The sequence below is a fragment of the Lepidochelys kempii genome, chromosome 1 (genome assembly GCF_965140265.1).
Source record: "Lepidochelys kempii isolate rLepKem1 chromosome 1, rLepKem1.hap2, whole genome shotgun sequence".
Lineage (NCBI taxonomy): Eukaryota > Metazoa > Chordata > Testudines > Cheloniidae > Lepidochelys > Lepidochelys kempii.
In genome coordinates, this window is record NC_133256.1 from 110,833,521 (window position 1) to 110,856,449 (window position 22,929).

Consider the following 22,929-nt stretch of genomic DNA (forward strand, 5'->3'; position numbering starts at 1 on the left):
CAGTGCTTGTTTCAAAGGCTTAGAAGTTGTGCTCCATCATCTGCAGCTGCTCCATGAATACCAACAACAACCTTGAATTGTTTCTTTGTCCTACAGCAATCTAGCCTCCAAGGAATCGTCATGTTCCCCACAACTCCTCTGGCAGCTCTGCAAATAGTGCTATTATAGAGCAGGATCGGGGCGTTGTACTCACAACACTCATCACAATAGTGCAGAGCTGTGCAGGATCCATGCTTCTCACATAGATGGCGGACAAGCAGGTTTGGGGGGCTTTGAAAAGAGGCATGAAACATTATGGGATGCAGATAAAATTATGGGATGGATAAAACTGCATCCTGGAACGCTGAAACCATGTTCCCAGTCATCCCTGCACAACTCGTTTACCCCATAAGGCACTGCAAACCCTTCCCAAAACACTCTGTACTAGATGGAGGCGAATTGTGGGGTAGCTACCCATGGTGCACTTGGCTCTGCATTGATGGAAGCGCTGCTGGTGAGGACATGTACCGCTGACACAAGGAGCGTAGTGTGGACCTGCAAAACTGATTTACAAATTAATGAAATTTAGGTAGACTTAATTTTGTAGTGTAGACTTGCCCTTAGTGTGGAATAGCTACTGCACTTTGAATTCAGTCTAGATTATTCTAGAAGAGCTTCCCCATGTAGACAAGCCCTAAGTTTTCACTGCCCACGAAAGACATGTGCCTATCATCTTAGCACCCCTCTTAAATCATGTATACCTACAGTGTTTTTAAACTTTACGAAGACTCAAAAAATAAGTGTAGCCATTTTTGCTGCTGCAAATTATCCAGTTTCCCTGTAGCAATAGTTTTGTATTTATTTTTGAATTAATGCAATGGATGGCATGAAAATTTCCCCCCTCCCCTTCCTGCTGAATGCTTAATAGGGCCTAGTAATAGTAACTGGATTAAAGGATGGTATGGTACAAGTTCAGACACTCTCACAAAAATACCTGTCAACTGTGATCCTGCTTATGATAAAGACTCAATCATTTCTGAAGTGAACTGAAGGACAAAGGGAAAACGTAATTGGTGGTGGTTTCTGTTGCTGTATATGGTGTGTTGGTGGGGGGGGGAGGGGAGGGGAGGAGAAGGAAAAAGGAATTCTTAAAATAGGCCCAAAGGGCTAAAATGCCTACATTTGATGGTATTTACATTCCCACCCATAATTCTGTCCATTTCTATCAAAATGTGATAAGGCTACAGCCACCTTAGCAGCTCTGCAATTAAAGTAACATCAAGAATTTCCAGTCATGACCAAGCTATAGAGAAGATAAGAACTTATCTTAGGCTCAGTAATACTTCTGTTGCGGGAGAGGGAGGAAGGCACTAGAGAACTGTTAGGGAATGGAATGTGGTTAGCCTGCTGCCATAGGAATACGTTTGTAATAGTTTGTCTTGAAATGCTGAGAATGTCTGAGAATCACTAGCCAAAGCCTTTGCACCTAGCCCTCCTTGAACGGCTCACAGTGATAATCAAGAACACTCAATCACAAACAAGGTCTAAATGTCTTCCCTCCCCCAGCTCTGCAGAGCAGAGCAAACCTATTGAAAGGGCATGAGGAAGGCTACACAGTAGGAAAAGGCTGCTATACAGGCTGTCCACCACACATGCCAATGTCCCCTCTAGAAAGTCTCTGCACAGCTGACAGGTCATACCAAAGCGGGGAGGACGGGGAAGGGGTAAGGAGGGTCAGGGAGCAGGGAAACAAGCCAAGAAACAGCAGCTCTGAGCATGTTCCTTTCCCTATGCAGACCAAAGCTTATGTACAGTAAGCTTAACATTGTTCAAAGCAGCATTAACTATCTTTGTACACTTTGTGATGCTATTCAGAGGAGCCTAGTAGACAAAATGAACAGACAGGGTTGGTGCCCAAATTTTCAGAGGATCTCCGGCCTCTGCATCTTTTCCTACACACTCCATCCCTACCTGTTCTGCAGAGCAAAATGGGAGAAATACAGTGTGACAATAAAATATGTCCAAACCCACTGGCAATGGAAGAATTAACTATTTTATTTTTTGTACAGTGCCAGCATTGTGCTGGATGCTTTGTCCCTTTTTCCAGATTGGTTTGTTTATAACACAGGGTCTGATTATGCTCTCTCACTAGTTTTACAACAGTGTAATTCCAATAATTTAATTGGAATTATTCCTGATTTACATCAAAGTAACAGGAAACAGAATCAGGCTCTGTAGGCCTTTGTCTCTATTCCTTTAGATCTCCTAGCACAAGTATTCTCTTTTCTCATATCCAGATATCACACCTTAATTTATAAAATTTCTAGCTTTTTCAAAATTGACATCAAAACGAGACCTTAGCTTGAAAGTCTGAACATAGTAATTGCCACTTATGACTTCTAAATTTATCCTCTGAGATTTACCAATTTGTTGGATTAAAACTGCACTGGGAATTTGTCAAGTTACAAAAATGACACCATCTACTTGCCTCATTAAAAAAAAAAAAAAGCAAGCCTAATCATACATTTTAAGGCCAGAAAGAACCATTACATCATCTAGTCTGACCTCCTGCATAACACAAGTCATAGAATTTACCCAGTAATTCCATCATCAATCTTATAATTTGTTTGAATTACAGCATCTTTTAGAAAGACTGTTATAAAGATTTTACATGACAGAGAATCTTCACATCCCTTGGTATGCTTGGTCCAATGGCTAAATTACCATCACTGTTAAAAGTGTGCACCTTATTTCCAGCCTGAATTTGTCTAGCATCAACCTCCAGCCATTGGATCCTGTTACACATTTGTCTGCTATGTTGAAGAGACCCTCTACCATCTTGTTTGAACACAGAAATGAGATCATTAAGAAGTGTCAGACTCATGGAGTCCTTTTGGTCAGGTGAACATAAGGACTGAAACGATAGCAAATTCTGTGAGTAGATGTAATATGGGGGGGCTCCTTCCACACCCTCTTTCCCCTACCCCTGTGTACTCAAGCTGGCCACAGTCCAGCCATCAGTTCATTACATTTGTATGCCCTCTGTTTTAAACATTTCTGGATTTTAAACTGGAAAGAATATATGATTATAGTGCTAAACCTCTGCACCTACAATTGGCCAAATTCTTAGCCCCTTCCTCAGCTTTTATTCATCCTTACACAGGTAAATGCCCTTTGGCCCAGTATTTCTAAAACATTTATGAATTATTCAGATGATTCTTTCATATTTTGTAAGTCATGTTGCTGCATTTTGTAAATTCAGGTCTTAAATTTTTGCTTATTATTCTTGGAGTTCAAATACAGCCAACTCTGTCAACAGTTTAGGGAAGCTGCTGAAGTGCTAATGGATTTTAACCTTGAAAACTTAGTGAAGTGGTAATTGTATCCCTCCTTTTGTGAATAACTCTCTAACATTGGTAGGATTTCATGACCAATCAAACTGGACCATGATAAGACACTGAAGTACAGAGGAAAAATTAAAAAGTGATTAGGTATAAATAATGCCTGTTTATTCAGTTGATTTGCTTTCTGGGTATATTTAGAATTGTATCTGCTTACATGAGTGAAAAAAATATTTTTACTACTTTATATTCTTAGCATTATGGTGCCAACATAGCTATGGGAGAGGGAACTGGATAGTTAACATAATGGTTAACTAAATTCCAACTGCAGAATCTTTACCATTAATAAATTCACAGGCCAGAAAGAACCCAGCTTGACTTTCAACATGATTCCAAGTTGAGTTTGCATGGTTGGCAAACCCATCTTTTTATTTATGCCCTGAATAAATGTGATTTGGCAGCTTTTCATACAACACAGAAATTTGTCATGTGATGGATGAAATTCACCCTGTGCAGAAAGTCACCAAAGTCCCTCTTAAGTGACTCCAAAATGACTTAAGGTGAAATTCAGGCTTAACAGAGAAGAACCAAACTTTTACTTATTTTTTCTAAGGAAAGAAAAAGAAAGTGACAAGCCAAGCCCAGTGAAAGACGTAATTGTAAATCCTAGTTCTTGTCTCTTGTTTCCCAGATTGCTCAGCCCTTGAGAAAGCAGGGGAGAAAGAATGCCCGGCATCACCCTTTGGAAGACAAAGGAGCAGCATTAATGGATTCTGAAAGGAATAGAGTCTCAACTGGTCCTTCAGCTAGAAGGGTGCCACACATGACATAAGGTCCTCAAGAAAGCAAACGGGTAGGAGAGGTGCCAAAATTCTATCAGAATGGAGATGACTGAGGTGCCTCCCCACCTCAAACAAAATGGCTGTTATGTTTAGTTGTAATATACAATATGAAAAATGCTTACTATGAACGCATGTAAGGAAATCTGGACTTCTTGTATACGGTGACCCAAATTTCTCAATACAAGCTGAAGAACAGAAAATGAAATTATTATTATTATGCGCCAGCTGTCACAGTGTGTAAATTGATATCTGGCATGCTGATGTTTCGTTAAGCAAGGTTCTGGAGGGTAGGTACAAAATCCATGTTAAACTGCAGCCCTCCAGATGCCTTAAAAATTCTTCTCAGTTCATATAAATATTTCAGCTCTGATATTCAGTTGAACAGTTTATAATTCTACTGCACAATATGATCGTTCTACCAGATGCTACTATGGTGCTAAAAGGATATTAGTAGCTACTAAAGGCTGATCTACTAAATAGAAAAGATTTCTCTCAAATCCAAAAAGCAGTTTTCTAAAACTGTTGATATATGTAATGTTAAATACTAAATGTTCAATGCAAATGTAAAGCAATGTGGTGGCATGACAATGATACATACAATGTAAAAAGCAATAGGTCTGCAAGCTAATCCTCTTATTTAAAAAATACTTTCAAAACTAAACTATTAAAAAGTGTATGCACTGTAGAAGACCGCAAACTGTTTACTCTTGATGTAAGTTACAGAAATAAATGCAACATTAAACATACACTTTAAATAAGGTAAAGTGTTTGTGTATGTCATTCTATACATATAAATAACATATACCCACTTTAAAATCATATGAGGAGCAATTGGTTCTATTTCAGGATGGAATAGAGGATCTCTATTACATTCTTTGGGACAGACTGGCTGTCCCATGTTCCAATGTTAGGCACACATACCAGCACTGCCAAAAAGTAAAAGTAATAACTGTAACTCACCCAAGTATTTCGGGTAAAAATAGTCCTGTGGGAGAAAGAAAAAAAGCAAAGATTTATTGGAATAATATTAGTTTTTATTATCAATTTTATTAATTTTTAACTGCTGCTACTAGTTTGATGGTCTAGCCTGGTGGTGGCACAACGGGGTCCACACGTAGGACTCTCAACTTCTTTTGCCCTGGGCCAATGGAGACAAAAGATCATGGAACTGATTACTCTGATCTGAAGGGGAAGGGGAAAAAATGGTTTTTCTCCAATAATTTTTTGACAGTTGACCTATGAAGTGGCACTGGCAGTGACTGAACAGGAAGCCACTTACCCACTATCCAAGAAGTAAAGATGCTGACCATGGAATGAGGTAGAGGAAGTAAGAGGAATCTGGGGATAAAAACCAGAGGGAAAAGTACAGAATCATTTAGTCACCCACTGCCCCCTCTTTGGAGTTGCTCTGCACCAACAGAACTCTGACAATACCTTAACCATTAGAGTAAAAGCCTAAATTTTGCCTTTGCCTCTAGAACAAGGTGCACACTATTACTCTGAAGAGCTTCCCTTATAAAACTGCACCATAATGTATATAACTAACAATATCTGTTGAAAGAAAAGAACACTCTAGACATGTAAATATGGGGAAATCAAGACTCACCACAGCAGCATGGTTTAGAACAGTGTTTCCTCAACCTTTTTGATACCAGGGACTGGCTTGCTGCCTTCCTAAACTGTGTCAGGGAGATCTCAGGGACCAGCACCGTCCATGGACCAGTTATTGAGAAACGCTGGTTTAGAAGGGTTAATATGTAGCCATGGAAAAGATCTCTTTCCAATGTTACATCACCCTTAATAGTTTTACTTTAGATTGTTAGTTTAAAATATTGTTAAAACTAAGGTTAACGGGAGTCGGACGACTCAGGATAAAGTACTGACAATTTCAGGGATTTTAATTTTGTTGCTTGAATTAAGCAGACATCCTACATATAACTGTTGGTCTTTGTGAGGTCACTTGAAAGACTTCAGTGCAATTCCAGTATCTACAGTGAGATTGGGATGGGTTTGACTACATGTTTTGTAATTATCTTGTGTACCACAAGATCCGTTTAGGTATCAGAATCCCCAAGATTCTGAAACTACTCAACTTCTATTACACACGCATGTGCGCATCACACATGCATTATACACACACACACACTTTGATACAACACCCCTGGACTGCTAACTGCAATCCAATTGACCAATTAGGTCATGAAATCTAGAATAATTTTGCATGACTGTCTTCCTCTAGAAGATCAAAAGCTTTTGGTGAACAAACTCCATTTGCTGAAACACAGCCACATGATCTCGTAACCTAAAAGCAAAGAAGCTTCAGTAAAGAGTAGTTAAAGCTGCAGCACATTTAGCTCAAAAGGACATACACGACCAAGAATTGCTGAGCACATGCACCCTCAATGAAAACACTAAAAATGTAGGTCACTAAGGACCCAGTGAGGCCCTCAGAATCTGGTTGTTAGCATAACATTTAGACCAGGTTTCCTTGTTTTTTGGCTACTTTTACTGTTTTTCAGCCACAGTAAGAAATCAAAGCTTTGAAAAACATGGAGCAAACATAGTGTGGAAATAAAAGTAAATACAAACAGTTTAAGTACTTCAAAGAGCACCAGGATGTGCATCTAACATACTGAGCCACAGTCAGTACTTGAATTGTAAAAGATGTATGCATGTGATGGAATGATTGGAAATTTTATTAAATCTTTCCCCTTTGTCAACCTACAGCTGTGAAAAAGGGGATGTAGCACAACCACAGCCCAAATCAGTTACCGGCAAAAACAAACATTTGAAGTGAATCAGAAGGGACAGAAATGGCATGTTTCATGTACATTCATCTAAGTTGGCTGCTATTACGATTGTTGGAGCTCTGTTACAAGAAGAAGCAGGGCAGAAAAATCCACTAACCTACTTACTTGTGAGGAGTAAGAAGAATATTGGGAAAGTACCATCGACTTGTTCAGAATCTAAACTTCCATTTAAAAATTATTAGCTGTTTGGGTTGCAAACATAACCTTCTAAACACAAATTCAGCACATACTAATGCAATGCTAGTTTACTGAGTCTGTACACAGAACTGTGCCTCTGCTACTGCTCATGGCTTTCCAAACAGCAACAAAATGAAACTGACCAGATGTTTGTCCACTACAAGCTGTGGTACAGAAACACACATGTTAAGTAAGTATTTTCAACTGAAGTCTACAATATAATTTTAAACTCTTTTCTCCCTTCCTTCAATGGCCTATTTATTTATTACCAAACTCCTCCATTATCAAGAATAAAGATGAATATTACCTCTCAGACTGCAGAAGACCTCTTTGAATGGTTCACTCTGCCACACATTTTAAATAAAAATGAGACTGACTATGGGTTTTAATATCATTTGCTCATGATGGTTTAACTTTTTATTTAATGGGCTTAGTTCTGAGATGTAAGAACAATGAATTAAAGTAATAAGAGCTGAGCTGAAAATGACTTCCCCATCCATCATGCCTGGGTGAATTTCCACTGCTGCAGGTTTCCAAAGACCTGGTGGTTCTGTGTTTCTGGTTGGCTAAAACCAAAGGATTAACCCAGAAGGAATGCTGTATTACTGCCGATCGTTAGAACAGAAAATGACTTAACATCAAGGTGGTATTGTTTTGCAGGAGCACTGGTTAGCACTTTGTATTATTAAAGCTTTGAAATGTTTCTAGTCTGTAGAACAATACAGTGAGACTTACCTCTTTTCTAGCATGAGCACGGAGCTCTATATCCCCATTTCATAGATTCCGCTGGCCCAAACCTGAAAAGTGCTCTGAACCCTCAATTCCCATGGATTTCAGTGGGAGTTGAGGGCCCTGAGCTCCTTGCAGGATCAAGCCCCTACTAAATAGTCACACACACCTCAAAAAGTATGCAAAATAAGAAGGCTCTTATAAGAATAAAAAATAATACAAAGAAATATTTTGTGGCTTGCTAATATATCCGTAATATTAAAAAGTGTGGTAAGAGATGCACTCGATGCATTGTTTAGTTTTGAACTAGCTGAGTTAAACACTAGCCAGTTGACAGCTGAGGATCCAGAAAGCCACATAGTATCTATAGCATCAAAAGGCAACAATTTATTAGCTGATCCTTTTTGTGGCCACTCCAGTGGAAAAACTAACCACATAATTACTGTCAACGTTAGTTTCCAGCTAGGGCTCTAAAAAAAGGAATTAACACTCGCATATTGTCACCCCTTTCCCTTGGATTTGTTTTTACAGTAACTGTTGGAATAAAAAAAATACAAGGCACATGCTTTATTTACCAAAAATTATACACAAACATGGATTAGACAAACATTTTCCAGACCACAACTCATATAGAATCATAGACTTTAAGGTCAGAAGGGACCATTATGATCGTCTAGTCGGACCTCCTGCACAATGCAGGCCACAGAATCTCACCCACCCACTCCTGTAACAAACCCTTAACCTATGTCTGAGCTACTGAAGTCGTCAAATCATGGTTTAAAGACTTTGAGGTGCAGAGAATCCTCCAACAAGTGACCCGTGCCCTACGCTGTAGAGGAAGGCGAAAAACCCCCAGGGGGGCCTCTGCCAATTTGCCCTGGAGGAAAATTTCTTCCCGACCCCAAATATGGCTATCAGCTAAACCCTGAGCATGTGGGCAAGACTCACCAGCCAGACATCCAGGAAAGAATTCTCTGTAGTAACTCAGATCCCACGGCATCTAACACCCCATCACAGGCCATTGGGCATATCTACTGCTAGTAGTTGAAGATCAATTAATTGCCAAAATTAGGTTTTCCCATCATATCATCCCTTCCATAAACTTATCAAGCTTAGTCTTGAAGCCAGATATGTTTTTTGCCCCCACTGCTTCCCTTGGAAGGCTGTTCCAGAACTTCACCTCTCTGATGGTTAGAAACTTTGGTCTAATTTCAAGCCTAAACTTCCTGATGGCCAGTTTATATCCATTTGTTCTTGTGTCCACACTGGTATTAAGCTTAAATAATTCTTCTCCCTCTGTGGTATTTATCCCTCTGATATATTTATAAATCCTTAATCAATTTTGACTTGAAGTAATTCCAAGCCTCCTCCGCCTTCAGATCCACAAGTTCTTCAGTCCAATCCACTTCCCTAACTGACTAATTTCCTTAACTTTTTTAAGTTAGCCCTTTTGAAATCAAAAACCCTAGTCACAGATCCATTTTTGTTTATCCTTCCATTTAGTTTGAACTGAATTAGCTCATGATCAGTCAATCCAAGGTTGTCCCCTACAACCACCTCTTCTATGACATCCTCACTACTCACCAAAACCAAACCTAAAATTGCATCCCCTCTTCTTGGTTCAGCAACTACTTGGTGAAGGAATCCATCAGCTATCGCATACAGGAAAATCTGAGCCCTGTTATTATTACTAGCACTTGTCCTCCAGTCTATATCTGGGAAGTTAAAGTCTCCCATGATCACACAATTCCCATTAGTATTTACTTCATTAAAAACATTAAAGAGGTCTCTATCCATATCCAAATCTGATCCCGGCGGTCTATAGCACACCCCAAACACTATCCCAGGGGAGGCTCTAGTAGCTTTCTTCTCCAGTGTGATTTTTGCCCAGACAGACGCTGTCTTATCCATTCCATCACTTCTTATTTCTTTACAGTCTACCTCACCAATCAGCATAACTATCCCATCCATCAATATCATCCCACTCCAAATGAGGGGAAGGCAAGCACACTCCAGCCCTGTGTAACGGAACTGTTAACTTCCATCAGAGAATGTCCTCCATCAGTGCAGGTATGAACAATTCCAAACTCTGTGTGCTCCCATCAAAACAGACAAAATGTTAATGCCTCTTACTTGTGGCTCAATATAATGTCTCATTTTGTTTGTATCCTACTTGTCAATCAACCTACTTTTGTACCTAGGGAAGCCTCAACTTCCAAGGATGGTGTTGCATAACCTGCAGTATCCAGTGTTGCCTATGTCATATGTAAATAAGCAGTTTACAATGTGACATGTGCCTCTGCACTGATTCAGCACAGAACTCAGGTAAGAACAGAAAAAGAGGAGAAGAGAAGGACCAGGAGAGTCTCACATGATCCAAGTCCCCTCCCCTCCACTGAAGTGGAAACTATGGCAGAGGGCCAGTCTCTCCAGACGGGCTCTTGCTTGCCTTCTTCCATTGAGTTCAAGAGATAGAGACTCATTTTTAACTCAGGAGATTTAAATACTTTTTAAAAGAGGAGTCTTTCAGTGTGATGAATACAATTTCTTTTCCACTTTCTGTTTCCATCATTCCACGGTAGAACAATGTTTAAAGGTATTTGGTACTTTTACTTCAGTTATTTTTAAATCCACTGCATGAAACTCATCTCTGGCATTACCACCCCAAAACTAGTGAAGTTACACCAGTGTCATATTTGTCCCACCACATTTTTAGAGAAGATGGAAGAACATCAACTCAGAAAGCAGTCCTTAGGTGAGTCACAGTATATAAATAGCTCTTCTGAAAGCATAACCAAGACCTTGCCTACAACGGGGACATTTTCCCCACTGTGGCTAAAACTAATTCAGCAATATTGGGAGCCCTAGAGTAGACTGTCTCTCAGTTGTCTGTTTTGTTTTAACATCATGTCATGTAACCCTTATCAGAGCCAGGTCTAATCAACACAGTGCTTAAACACTGGGGACAGCTGGTGAGAGTTCATCTACACTAGGGCTTCCAAAGTTGTTAACACCAGTGGGTCTACTAAACCAGAGTTGGCAAAAGTGGGCCATTTTATGAACATTTTCCCAATGTAGACAGAGACACAGTCCTTCAAGCGAAACAACATCTGAATTTCTAATATTAGAACAACAACAACAAAAAGCAAGGGGGTGGGGAGGAGAATCTTCTGAGGCCTTCTTTAGGCTGCACAAACCAAGCATAAAAGGACATAAAGGCCAATTTACTTTTTCTTTGCAGCTCCATTTTAATAGCCTAGCTTTTTTTTACCCTCAGGAAACAAAATGCAGCATAACAAAACCTGCATCAGAATACTGAACTTTCCCTAGCAGAAGAGGAGAACCATCTTATCTGCCTTCATCAGGATAGGTACTCTGTAGACCCATGGAATCAGCACAACAACTTGAAACTGAATTCATTTGGTTTTCTTATCTACATGCAACATCTTACAATTAAGTGACAACCCCTGCACCATTTACTGTTATTCAAAACCTTACATGGATCTTGCCTTCCACTTTATCAAGTAGGTTTTCATCTAGGATTCATAGATTCCAAAACCAGAAGGGACCACTGTGATAATTTAATCCAATTTATTGTACAACACAGGCCATAGAACTTCCCCAAAATAATTTCCACAACATACATTTTAGAAAAACACACGTGGCATAGCCTCCTGGTTTACAAATGTAATTTGCGCCTCCAAACTACGTGCTTGCATGTTTGTTTTTCGCTTACATTTGCACTGGCTATTCATTGCAAGTCATTATGTCTAGCTACAAGTCCAACTGGCTTACTTTTGCCTGCAATGATACCAGTAATCATTTAACTACTGAGATTTCTGTCAGCAAATTATTGCATAAATTTTAAGGGTGCAAATTCAGCACTATAACCCTAAAATTCTCGTGCATAGAGGGAAAAGGAGAAGATTTGCTTGAAATCTAACATAATTAAATAGCACTGTGCTATAACTAATAATTTCCAACCAAACATGTAAATTCAGCTTGAGCCAATACCTTGTTGAGTGCCCAAGCCTTCTTTCTCATAAATGGTTTGTCAAACCAGTCATGGATTATGGTCACAAAGGGCTCAGCCCTGCAAAGTGTTGAGCCTCTCCAGCAAGCTGCTGAGCCTTATTAACTCCTATTAACTTCAGTAGGAGTTGAGGATATTCAGAAATTTGTGAGAGATATTCTGCATATTGCAGAATCAGGCCCATAAATAGTTCACAGCATTTCTTTGTGTAATTTTTGACCGAACACTTTACAGCACCTAGCAAGTCATCTCAACAGCCAACGAGAGTTTCTATCAATCTTCAGCACTGCCACCACAACACAAATGTATATCTTCTTTGGGTGGCCCTTGGGCACAGTGTCTGTTTCTTAAATATCCATTCCACACTGCACAACTATCCCATAGCACAAATAGTATGACTGTCCCTTTCACTGGGTTGCTGATTTTGCCCAATAAACCACTCACCTTTACTATAACATACATTTAAGAAAGGGATTTCTAGCACCAGCAGTTGTGTTTCTATTCTAAAGGAATACAAGGTGTCGCTACAGAACCAGAGAATCTGGAAACCAAAGTTTAAAAACATCTTTTCTCTCACGGAGACCCAGGACTGTTTCCAAACAGCATATTCTTGAGCGCTCAATCCAGTCAAGGATTTTTGTGGTCAAAAATTAAAATAAAAATAAAAAATAGAACCACCATAAAACCAACTTTGCATGAATTAAAGAAAATAATATCAAGACAGTAACAAAAGGAAAGAAAAGAAAAACAACCATATGGCTCATTGTTGAACAGAAGGCAAACAGCAAACAATGAGGGTTTCTACTGGCAGTCTGAGACCGCTCTTGATTGGGCAATAATTATTTGAATTGGATTAGAATGATCCTCCTGTCCAAATGTTAGGATATTTGTTAATGATTTTGGATTGCAGTCTGTCTCCACTGGGTTGGTTATAAACTATGCTAATCCAGTCCAGTTTTTAAATTACTCATGCCATGAGGATTTCTCTGTCACTTCCATGGGGAGTCCACCTACCACCCACTGGTACCTTATTTTTCCTCAGCTGTAATAACCTACAATTTTAAAAGGATGAATTGAATTTGTTCTCCAGTCTATATTTACCTAACCTCTTTATAAATTATCCCTAGTACCACGTTGCATCCTCTCTAATTGCAACACATCCCAATTTGTATTATTTGTAAATTTAACAAATCTATTGTTTACCCCTCTTTGGATCATTAATAATGATGTTAAATAAAACTGGCCATAACAATCCCTGGTGTAATCAAAAAGGACATTTCCCCTCAACTTGATATATTACCGTTTATCGTTACTCTTTGGGATCATTCAGTCATACTTCAAACAGAATGACAAGACACATATCCCATCCATCCTGAATTAAATGTTCAAGTCAGATCACAGAGAACACTATTAATCCTTTACTGAAGTACAGATAAATTAAACTACATCTATCACATTCCCTTAGTCTATTGATTTTATTCCATTGTTGTGTACAGTATTGATGTAGCTGTGTGGGTCCCAAAATATTGGAAAGATAAGGAAGGTGAGTTAATATCTTCTATTGTTTTGCTCTTATTTAAATTATTTACACACAGATTTTTTTTAATTTAAACCTTCATTACTGCAGAACCTGAGCACTTCACTACAGGAATAGACTTAGGCTACGTCTACACTACAGACCTTACAGTGGCACAGCTTTACCGCCGCAGCTGCACTGCTGTATATAGCCACTCTTTGCCGACAGCAGAGCTCTCTCCTGTTGGCATCATTAGACCACCACAACAAGCGACGGTAGCTATGTCAGCAGAAAAGCGTCTCCCACCAACACAGCGGTGCCCACACTGGTGCTGCTGTTGGTGAAACTTATGTCAGTCAGGGGTGTGTTTTTTCACACCCCTGACCAACAAAAGTTTTACAGACAAAAGTACTAATGTGGACATAGCCTTAGTCTCAGAGCAGACAGGCAACTGAGGAATAGGGAAGTTTGGCAACATGCCCAAGATCACACTGGAAGTCTGTGGCAAAGCCAAGAATTAAACCTAGATCTCCTGGTTCCCAGTCCAGCCTCTCAATGACAAAGCCATCCTTCCTTCCCTGTTCAATGCTCATGAACTGTTCTGGAACTCACTGGAACACTCTTCCAGGAGTATATCTGATGTGTGCTGTCATGAAAAGCACCACCACCAGGTGTCATTCAGAACTATGATGGTCAGTCCAGTTACAGTCTGCCATTCATTTTTCCCTCCTTCTCTTCAGCTAGGTTCCCTTTGTCCCACACTGGCAGGCAGCACAAGGCACCTTAATGTGGGCAGGACACCAAGACTTGCTCTTTTTCCTCAGCTTCACAAGCCTCTCCCTCTTTGGGTCTCACTGTTTATAATCAAGGAATCAGAAAATAGGAACCTCACTAACATGGATGTTTCTGAAGCAGAGAGCCTTGGGAACAGACTGCCACAGTAAAACAGCCATGAAGGGAGCAGACAGGGAAGAGGAGAGATCTGTTCAATAATTACACCAGATATGAGAGAAAAGGAGTGATGGAAAGAGATGATGAATCCTGGTTTCAAGTGGCTTGAATATTTGTTCAATTATCTTACCAGGGTTTGAAGTTGGGTGTGTTGGATGACAGTAACCAGGATTACAGTTTTCCATTTTAAAGGAGATCAGTACCACATTTTCTGGTTTCCTTCCAATCCTCTGGTGCTTCCCAGGTTCTTCATAACTATTTAAAAGTAACTGTCAATGGTTCATTATGTTCATTTAAGACCCTGGAGAGCACATAAACCGCCAATTTGTACATATTCAATGTTTCCAATGTAATCCTTTACCTGATTTTCATCAAACAGATGTACTAAGTGTCTGCCTTAATTCCCAGTAGTCCATTCCCCTTTTCTTTATTTAAAAAGAAAGCTGTTCTTCCATTTTATAAAAGTTCCTTTTATCCTTAGAGTTCTTTGGCTCACACTATCACACTATCTCATTCTGATTTTCCTGTGCTTTTTCCTTTGCTCCAGCCCTGTATATTCCCACTCCCTCAGAATTCTCCAATTTAAATTTTCTTTTTCCATCATATATTTGAACAGCCTCTCATAACGCCATATTAGGCGCTTCTGGTTTCTCAAGTTTTTTCTCACAGAGGAACTGTGGTCCATTGTGTGTTAGTTATGACGTGTTTCAGGATTCCCAGCTTTCTTCCACACTTGTGAAAGTGGGCGCAGCTCAAACAAGCACAACTCCAGTAGAGTCAGTGGCAAATCTGGCTCATCTCTTCCAATACAGTTTCCTTCTGCACTGTGTTCACAACATCTCTTAATTTCCCAAAAATTTCCTTTCTTGAAATCTATAAATCTCATACAGTTGTGTCTGGGATTCCATTTTGTAGTATACTTAGCTTAGGACATTAGAACAAAACTCTCCTCTAACTCTCATGCTCTCTTGGATAAATTTAGCATTAACATAAACAAATACCACTCTAATGACTTTAACTGAGCTGGCCCCTTTATGCCAGCAGTAAATTTGGCCCTTCATTTACAATGTAGCAAAATACTATAAGAATATAAAATGTTAAAAAAGATTTTCTAGAGCAAATCTTGCAAGATTTTGCCTTGATTGAGATAGTAATATTCTATACAGGGATGAAGACTTCTAGGCTGAAGGATAATATGAATATTATTCATGTTTCGACTACATATATCCACTAACAGAACCTGAAGACATTTTACACCTCTCATCCCTCCACTTAGCTCCCCTTCCCTCCTTCTACCATTACATCCCTTCCTACTTTTCTAATGTGATATTAATATTTAGATAGCTATATTTACATCTCTATTATTAGAAGTGTGACCTAAATATTTCAGCTTCCAACATCCTTCCTAGAAGGAAGGGGAGTCAAGTTTCAAAAACTGTAGTCTATGTTTGTAACTTAACTGTGTTGTATTGTACACATCATGCGATGGGACAATAACAAACATTCATACTTAACAAGACCAATCAGTTAACTATACATCTGACCTTTACTATACACTGGCCACTACTCCTGCTTTGTAAATACAAATTCTTGGTAAGCTCAGCTGAGTACAAAGAATGTTGAAGGTTTTTTAAAAATATGACGAGGCACCCACTGCAATTCATACTTTTCCTAGAAGAGTTAAATTTTCAATTTCCTTGCAAGTCTTCATGTGTCCACTCTATAGCTAAATTCATAACTGAAACCTTGCTTCTAATCCAGTCTATCTGGTACTATATCTAGTGCTCTCTGCTGCCAGACATCTATCCTGAAGACAGAAATTTAGAACAATGCCAAATTTGCATCCATGTCAAAAAATTCTGCATGGAGAAAAAGTCAGAAGACAAAGACAACTCATGTTTCTTATCTCAGATACCACTTTATGTTTTCGATCACTAGAGGTAACCATCAGGCAATCAGTGAATTATGCTACATACCTTGTGTAACTATACCAGTTCTCTTGTCTAGATCTCTGCCAAAACACAAGTGCCAAAGGCTGTAAAGATGTGAATACACATCTTTGATACACAAAAAGAAAAGGAGTACTTGTGGTGCCTTAGAGACTAACAAATTTATTTGAGCATGCTCGGGGGTCGCATGTATCTGAGCTCGCAGCTCAGTAGCAGTAACAATTTATGAAAACAAGAGACTACATCCTAACCCCCCCATATACCTAACTGACCTATCACACTTTTTAAAAAAAGTGAAATCCATGCTCACTAAAAAATTGCTAGTTACTTTCCCTTGCACTCTTCATTCTATTCATACAATTGTGTAAATTCCATTTTAGGAATAGGTCAGCCAAATTCCAGAGCTGTTTATCAGTAAGCTAACAAGCTAATAGTAGCTGACTAAATACTACAGGCAAATATTTGTGTATTACTGCCTTCATAAAGGCCCTCATCAACATGTTAAATAAGATAACATTCTTATCTCTATGTCCAAGATGTTTTGCAACTTCAAACTTATTTATCACACCTAGCTCATTCATTTAAAATGTTGTGCTAGGAAGCAATCCTCCTCTATTAACATGCTCCCTTTCTTATTTTTCCTCCATCAATATTATCTGTTGAAATTCTCTCCCATTATTTTACTGGCATTCTTACCTGCCAAAAGATTTCAGCCTATCCAGGAGTTCTGCAGCAGTATATAAAGATTCTATTATGGGCTTCATCTAAAAGATAGGCTGCAAGACTATACCAGGGTAGCATGTATTTGTTTTTACCATTTATAGTCATACAGATACTACAATCTTGTTTTCTTTTAAGGGTAGGGAAAAATTTCAAACTAGAAATGTAACAAATGATCTTCCCTCTCCCGGTCTGGGACTAGTCAATATTCTCCCTAATATAAAACAAAAAGCTATATTTACTTGCAAATATATGGTTATTTAACCCTACTTGGTATAATATGACTAGCAATTGATACAAGTAATCACAAATGTGACAACACCGTCATTCAGGTTTAAGAGCATTTATGTTTTTGTTAATATCTGTTTGCAGGCGTGTTTCCAAAAAGTTGGTCAATAAAACAATGCATGCAAGACACCAAAATGACAACCATGTAGTTGTAGTCATCCTACCTACTGTAGGTGCAAGTCAAAATGTTTCATTTCTGTTTATTGGGTCAACAGAGCTATCTTTCCACAAGGAGAAAATCCAAAATTGGCTCTGGAGTAAACTTTATAGGATTAGGAGGAAATCTAGGCGTTTTACTTGACCAGCTTAGCACATACTAAAGTAAACTTGCCTTTTCTTGACTAGATGTTTTTGAAGGCATTAGTTAAACTGAACTAGCTAATATGATTTCATATCATATCTTTAAATCTAGATTTCGTCTACATAAGGAAAGAGCCTGCAGTAGTTAGCTGTTCTGCACCAACTCCCCCTGCGGTCTCTTACCGAGTGCTAAGAGTGCCTCTGTGGGCATTAGCTTACACGTTGGAAATTAATTAAACTAACCTGCCCAACGTTTAGTGTACAGTAAGAATATCCATATGGGGAGTTAAAGCATACTAGCTACTCTGCACTAATTCACACCCTTGTTTACTATGCTCTAGCTACCTTGTGTAGACAAGCCCTTGGTTTAGACTAAACCTTAGGCCGTGTCTACACTACAATATTAACAAGACCTAACCTATATCGGCATACGACCGCTGCAGTAATTACATCGCTTATGCGTGTCTGCATTTTGCTCCTTGTGTTAGCAGTGTGTGTCCTCATCAGGAATGCTTGCATCGATTGTACAGTCAGTGTGGGGCACTGAAAGCCAGTAATAGTCGACATAAGCAACATGGTATCTATACTGATACTGTGTCAACCTAACTACATCAACCTTGACACTACACCACTCATAGAAGTGGAGTTATTAAGTCAGCATAGCGGGGCAGTTACATCTGCAGGAGGAAAATGTAGGTGTAGACACTTTCATAGTTAGGTCGATGTAAGCTATCGTGCATTGACCTAACTCTGTAGTGTAGACCAGACCTTAGACTTCTTACAAAGCACAGCTGCCATATGAGAAATGTAATGAGATGCAGTCATTCATGCTCATCTAGTGCTTTAAAATTACGGACCAGGAGCTTGGAACAGACCTGGGGCTGGATAAGCCCCAGTGCATAAATCAGAGTGTTGGAATAATATAGTCCTGACAATTTATAGATGGGTCTGTTGAACCAGTTAAACTTTCTGGTTAGCCTTCAGAATCAGCCCTAGAATGCACTACAGTAGTCTCTTTTTGATATGACAAAAGCATAGATCACTGTGGTTAGGCCCACATCCAAGAAGTAAAGATGCAATCTCCAGCCACCTGAACAACTTGAGGACAGGTTTCAGAGTGGTAGCCGTGTTAGTGTATATCAGCAAAAATGAGAAGTCCTTGTAGTACCTTAGAGACTAACAAATTTATTTGGGCATAAGCTTTCATGGACTAAAACCCACTTCATCAGATGCATGGAGTGAAAAATACAGCAGGCAGGTATAAATACACAGCTCATGAAAATATGGGAGTTGCCTCACCAAGTGGGGGGTCAGTGCTAAAGAGCCAATTCAATTAAGGAGGAACTGGCCTATTCTCAACCGTTGACAAGAAGGGGTAAATACAAAGGGAGAGAAAAGGAGGACAGACTTCCTCTACTGAGAGATGAGGTCACAGCTAGCGTTATCCCTCAAACTGCAACACACTGCTAACTTCATTTCCATCTTTCCTGAATTGAGTCTGAGCCAGCTGTTGGGTCCCTGATTCTCTCTGTCAACAGGATAGGACTGTCACCTGTGTATTAATAGCACCACAGATCATGGCACCTAGCAAACCCCCTCAGTTGCCTCATATAAAAGTAAACAAGGAGAGGTGACAAGATTAAGCCACATGTGGTTCTACAGATGAGAGTACTAAATGATGAGGAACAACTGTCCATCAAAATCTTCTAGGCTCTGTCAAAGAAGCAGCAGTGTTCCCTGAATGGGACTTCATCCATCCATGCTACTTTATGATTAACAGCACTGTAGGCTCCCAACAGATGTAGTAATAATAGCATAGGTGTTTTACCTCTGTCCATAACCCTTAGCTGACTGTCCAGCAGCACAGCAAGTGCTATCTCCATGCCACACACTGATCTGCAACTCAACTGGAAGGGGCATAAGATTTGTCTTAGGCAAGAACCACATGTGCAAACTGCTAACAAATTAAGCATTCTGGGTAGGCTGGTGGCTGTCTCAGAAGAGGACCTGCAGAGCTTGGGGCATTTTAAAATGTAACATTTTGGGTGCATGTAGAATATGCAAGTGGACACAAATATTAGAGGCCTGTAACCTTGACAATATTCCCTTAAGTTTTTTTTTTTTTTCAAAATTAGAAAGAGACCAAACAGTTGCAATAAAATAAAATAAATCCACAAATAGAAAACAAAGCGTTATCAACTGCAAAATATTTGTTATTCAAAGGTGCTTAAATAACATGGCTATGTCTCAGGGAATTTGTTTATAGCTATAGATAAGATGTAAAACCTAAATAACTTCAATGTCTTCATAATAGGAATAAAGTTTTACAATTTTCCAAAGTGTGAAATAAGTGCCCAGTATTATTATTCATAATCATTACATATGTTTACAGCAGCCTACTCTTCCAGTGAACAAGCCTGTGAGTACGTCATACACTTGCTCACCCTTGCCAATTTTCTTGGCTAAAATCCAATAAATACAAGTGGTGACCTCAGATTAACTTTATTTATGAAAGGTCAAAGTTCACATTTTGGATTTTTCTTTTCTGCGCACCTACACTGAGTGTAAAATTCTACTAAAACATTTTCGCTCAACGGGAATATGGAAAATAATTGTGTCAGCCAGTCTGACACCCCATTACAGGGGTTTATAATGCATTCAATCTATGTATTTTACAGAGCACCAAACAGTATTGTATCTAGGTGCAAGAGTATGTACACAGGCAGGAGTGTAACAGACATTAGTGGACCTAACTAAACAGGAGTTTGATCTTAAACTCTGAACTGCAGAAAGAAGAAAAACCAGCATTAGAATCTGTTTGCATATTGCTGTCCTTTTTACTTTTGCTTTGTAACTATCCATTGCACTGTGATGTAGTGCATTCAATGCACTGTATATCTTAATAGGCTAACATGTCAAGACATGTTTTCACTTAAATATAAAACATTAACTGAAGAGGAAAAGCCAAGTCCTGCCCTCTCTCCCTGCCCCCACTCCTGAACTATGTATCTCCTACCACTCAAAAAGCATCAAACCACTAACATGAACACATTGTGCAATATCAAGCCTCAATGTGATCTCCAAGAAATTCACTCCCCACCACTAAACTAATCCCAGATAATCCCTGAAAGGGGACAACCTATTCAAAACAGCACACCCAGAAGGTGCACGCTAACTGGAAAAGAAAATAAGCAAACTTTAGTAAAACAAGACAACTACAGCCACACAAAGTGCCACAGAAACAGAATACTCAAGATTCATGAGGACTTTAAGTTGTTTTTGTAGGTTGTGACTGAGTGTGAAGCTAGATGCCCTGCAGATTTACAGCAATACCATGTAATTTAAAATGCTATAAAAGTCGTTCTTTCTGGTCTCCCCTCTTCTGATTTAGAGCAATCCCAAACCTAAACCACAAACTCAAAATACTCACTTAAAAAAGGCTTGAAAGTTTTTAAGCGTGTTTATTGATGTATTTCTTCCTGAAATGTCTTTTATGACGTTGTTTTGGGACATAGCTAAAACGATTTTAAATGTCCTGGGTTTCAAGGGATTGGGGGTGGGGGGGAGACAAAGGTGTCCAGACAAAAATGCTGTAACACTGTCATCTTGGTGTAACTCCCCTGACTTGCTGGAGTTACACCGGGGTGAATTTAGCCCTTTAAGTTTGAACGCAGAATACAGATATTTTAAATAGGAATCTCATGTAAAATTATGTCAGCCCAGTAAATGTATCCAGACTTTTTAAAAAAAAAAAACCTGTATTTGCTTGATCCTGACAACACTAACACAAGCCTGCCGAGGGGAGCGCTGGTTATGCTGTGGTTTCAGTTATTTATCTAATGGTTCGCCTCCTCCCCCAAACAACTTCCCCAGCTGTGCAGACAGCTGGCGCCCTCATTCCAGCTGTTGCCGGGGAGCGAGAGATTGACACAATCCCAAAACCCCAAATTGATCGGCAGCTCCGCTCATCACTCTTACCGTCTCGGGATCGTTTTCAAACACTTCCCTGGCTTCTTCCTTGCTGCACAGCTCCTCTACGCATTCCCGCTCCAGATGGCCTTGCTTGGTCTCCTCGAAGATCTGGTAGGCTCGGCGCTGCCTCTGCCGCAAGAACTGGGCAGCCTCCGGGGCACTCAGCAGCACGGCTGCGGCCGCAGACAAACACCGGGGAGGGGGAAAGCAGCGGTCAACACAGGAATCAAATCCGAGCCGCCGGCTGGGCATTGCACGGAGCAGGAGAACAACGGCACGAGCGTGCACCCCCCCGGCCCGGCTCTAGACACCTAGCGACACGCACCCCTCCGCTGCACAGACACCAAGTCACCCGCACAAAGCACTGCCCTAGCACGTACTCTCCCCAGCCCGCACCCCAAAGCATGCGCCCCCCTCCCCAAACACTGGGCAGCCAGGGCATTGCACCGTGCACCCCCTGTGCCCCCTAGCCATCCAATGCCAGAGGGGTGCGCTCACACCCTGCCTGCACCCAAAAGGCACTGCCCCTCCGCCCCCCCCCGAACAACGCCACACGCGTGCACCCCACGGACACCCCCAGAGGAATGCCCCAGCCATGCCCCCACTCACGACTCCTTCTGCCCACACAACAACGCCAGTGTCCCACCCCCCATCACCCCCTGCCCCAGCAAACGCCACAGTCATCCCCTCCGCCGTCCCGCCAAACGCTCTCTGGGCGTCCTTGGGAGAAAACGGGGGAGCTGCTGCTGCTGCTTTCCCCTGCACACCGTCGCAAAGGCTGGGCTGGTGCATTGCTGCGCCTGAGGGTGCGGGTGGGGGGGGGAGGCGGCGAAGGACGTTGTTCTCCCCCCTGGGTTGGCACTCACTCGGCGAGGAGTCTGTAGCCAGCAGGACGAGCAGGAGGGCAGCCCCGAGGGCGGCGGGGGCCGCGGACTGCGGCATGCTGCGGCCGTGCCCGGCGGCGGCGGGAGCAGCAGGAGCGGGGCGGTCCGGCGCGAGCGGGGAGAGCGCGGCTACTGTGGGAGCCCGGCGAGCGCGCGCGCGAGCAAGCTGCGGCGGAGCCCAGCAGGGGTGTCGCTCGCGCTCCTCTCGCCCAATCATTTCCAGAGCGCGGCCCCCCCCGTCCTCCCCCCAGGCCGGGCCGCGGGGACACACCTATCGCCCTCCGGCTCGGTGCAGCTGCGCCGCGGGAGACGGGGGGCGCATAGAGACAAGGCTGCACGCAGGGAAAGTCCAGCGGGGACTGAGCTGCCGGGGCCCTCAAGGTGACTAACCCAGCCCGGTGACTCCTTTAAAAACATCCCTGGCTCACGCGCTGGGCA

The 22,929-nt window shown here is 41.0% G+C and overlaps 1 protein-coding gene across 10 annotated transcripts in view; it reads right to left on the minus strand.

Moving 5' to 3' along the window:
• The window catches only part of GAS6 (growth arrest specific 6), a 155,281-nt gene extending 132,558 nt beyond the window's left edge, over positions 1-22,723 (minus strand). For 7 of the 10 annotated variants that reach the window (XR_012159653.1, XR_012159654.1, XR_012159662.1 and 4 more), the window contains exons 1-4: positions 22,474-22,723; positions 21,614-21,780; positions 5,123-5,147; positions 4,285-4,347 (exon numbers count right to left, since the gene is read on the minus strand). Coding sequence is in view for 2 of the 10 variants with exons in the window: in XM_073350587.1 (XP_073206688.1) it covers positions 4,285-4,347; positions 5,123-5,147; positions 21,614-21,780; positions 22,474-22,708 (490 nt within the window). In the remaining 8 variants the exon portion in view is untranslated. Of the gene's footprint in view, positions 1-4,284; positions 4,348-5,122; positions 5,148-21,613; positions 22,028-22,374; positions 22,415-22,473 lie in introns of those variants that run through there. The other 3 variants (XR_012159661.1, XR_012159659.1, XM_073350599.1) reach the window with 3 other exon arrangements.
• Positions 22,724-22,929: the final 206 nt, after the last annotated feature.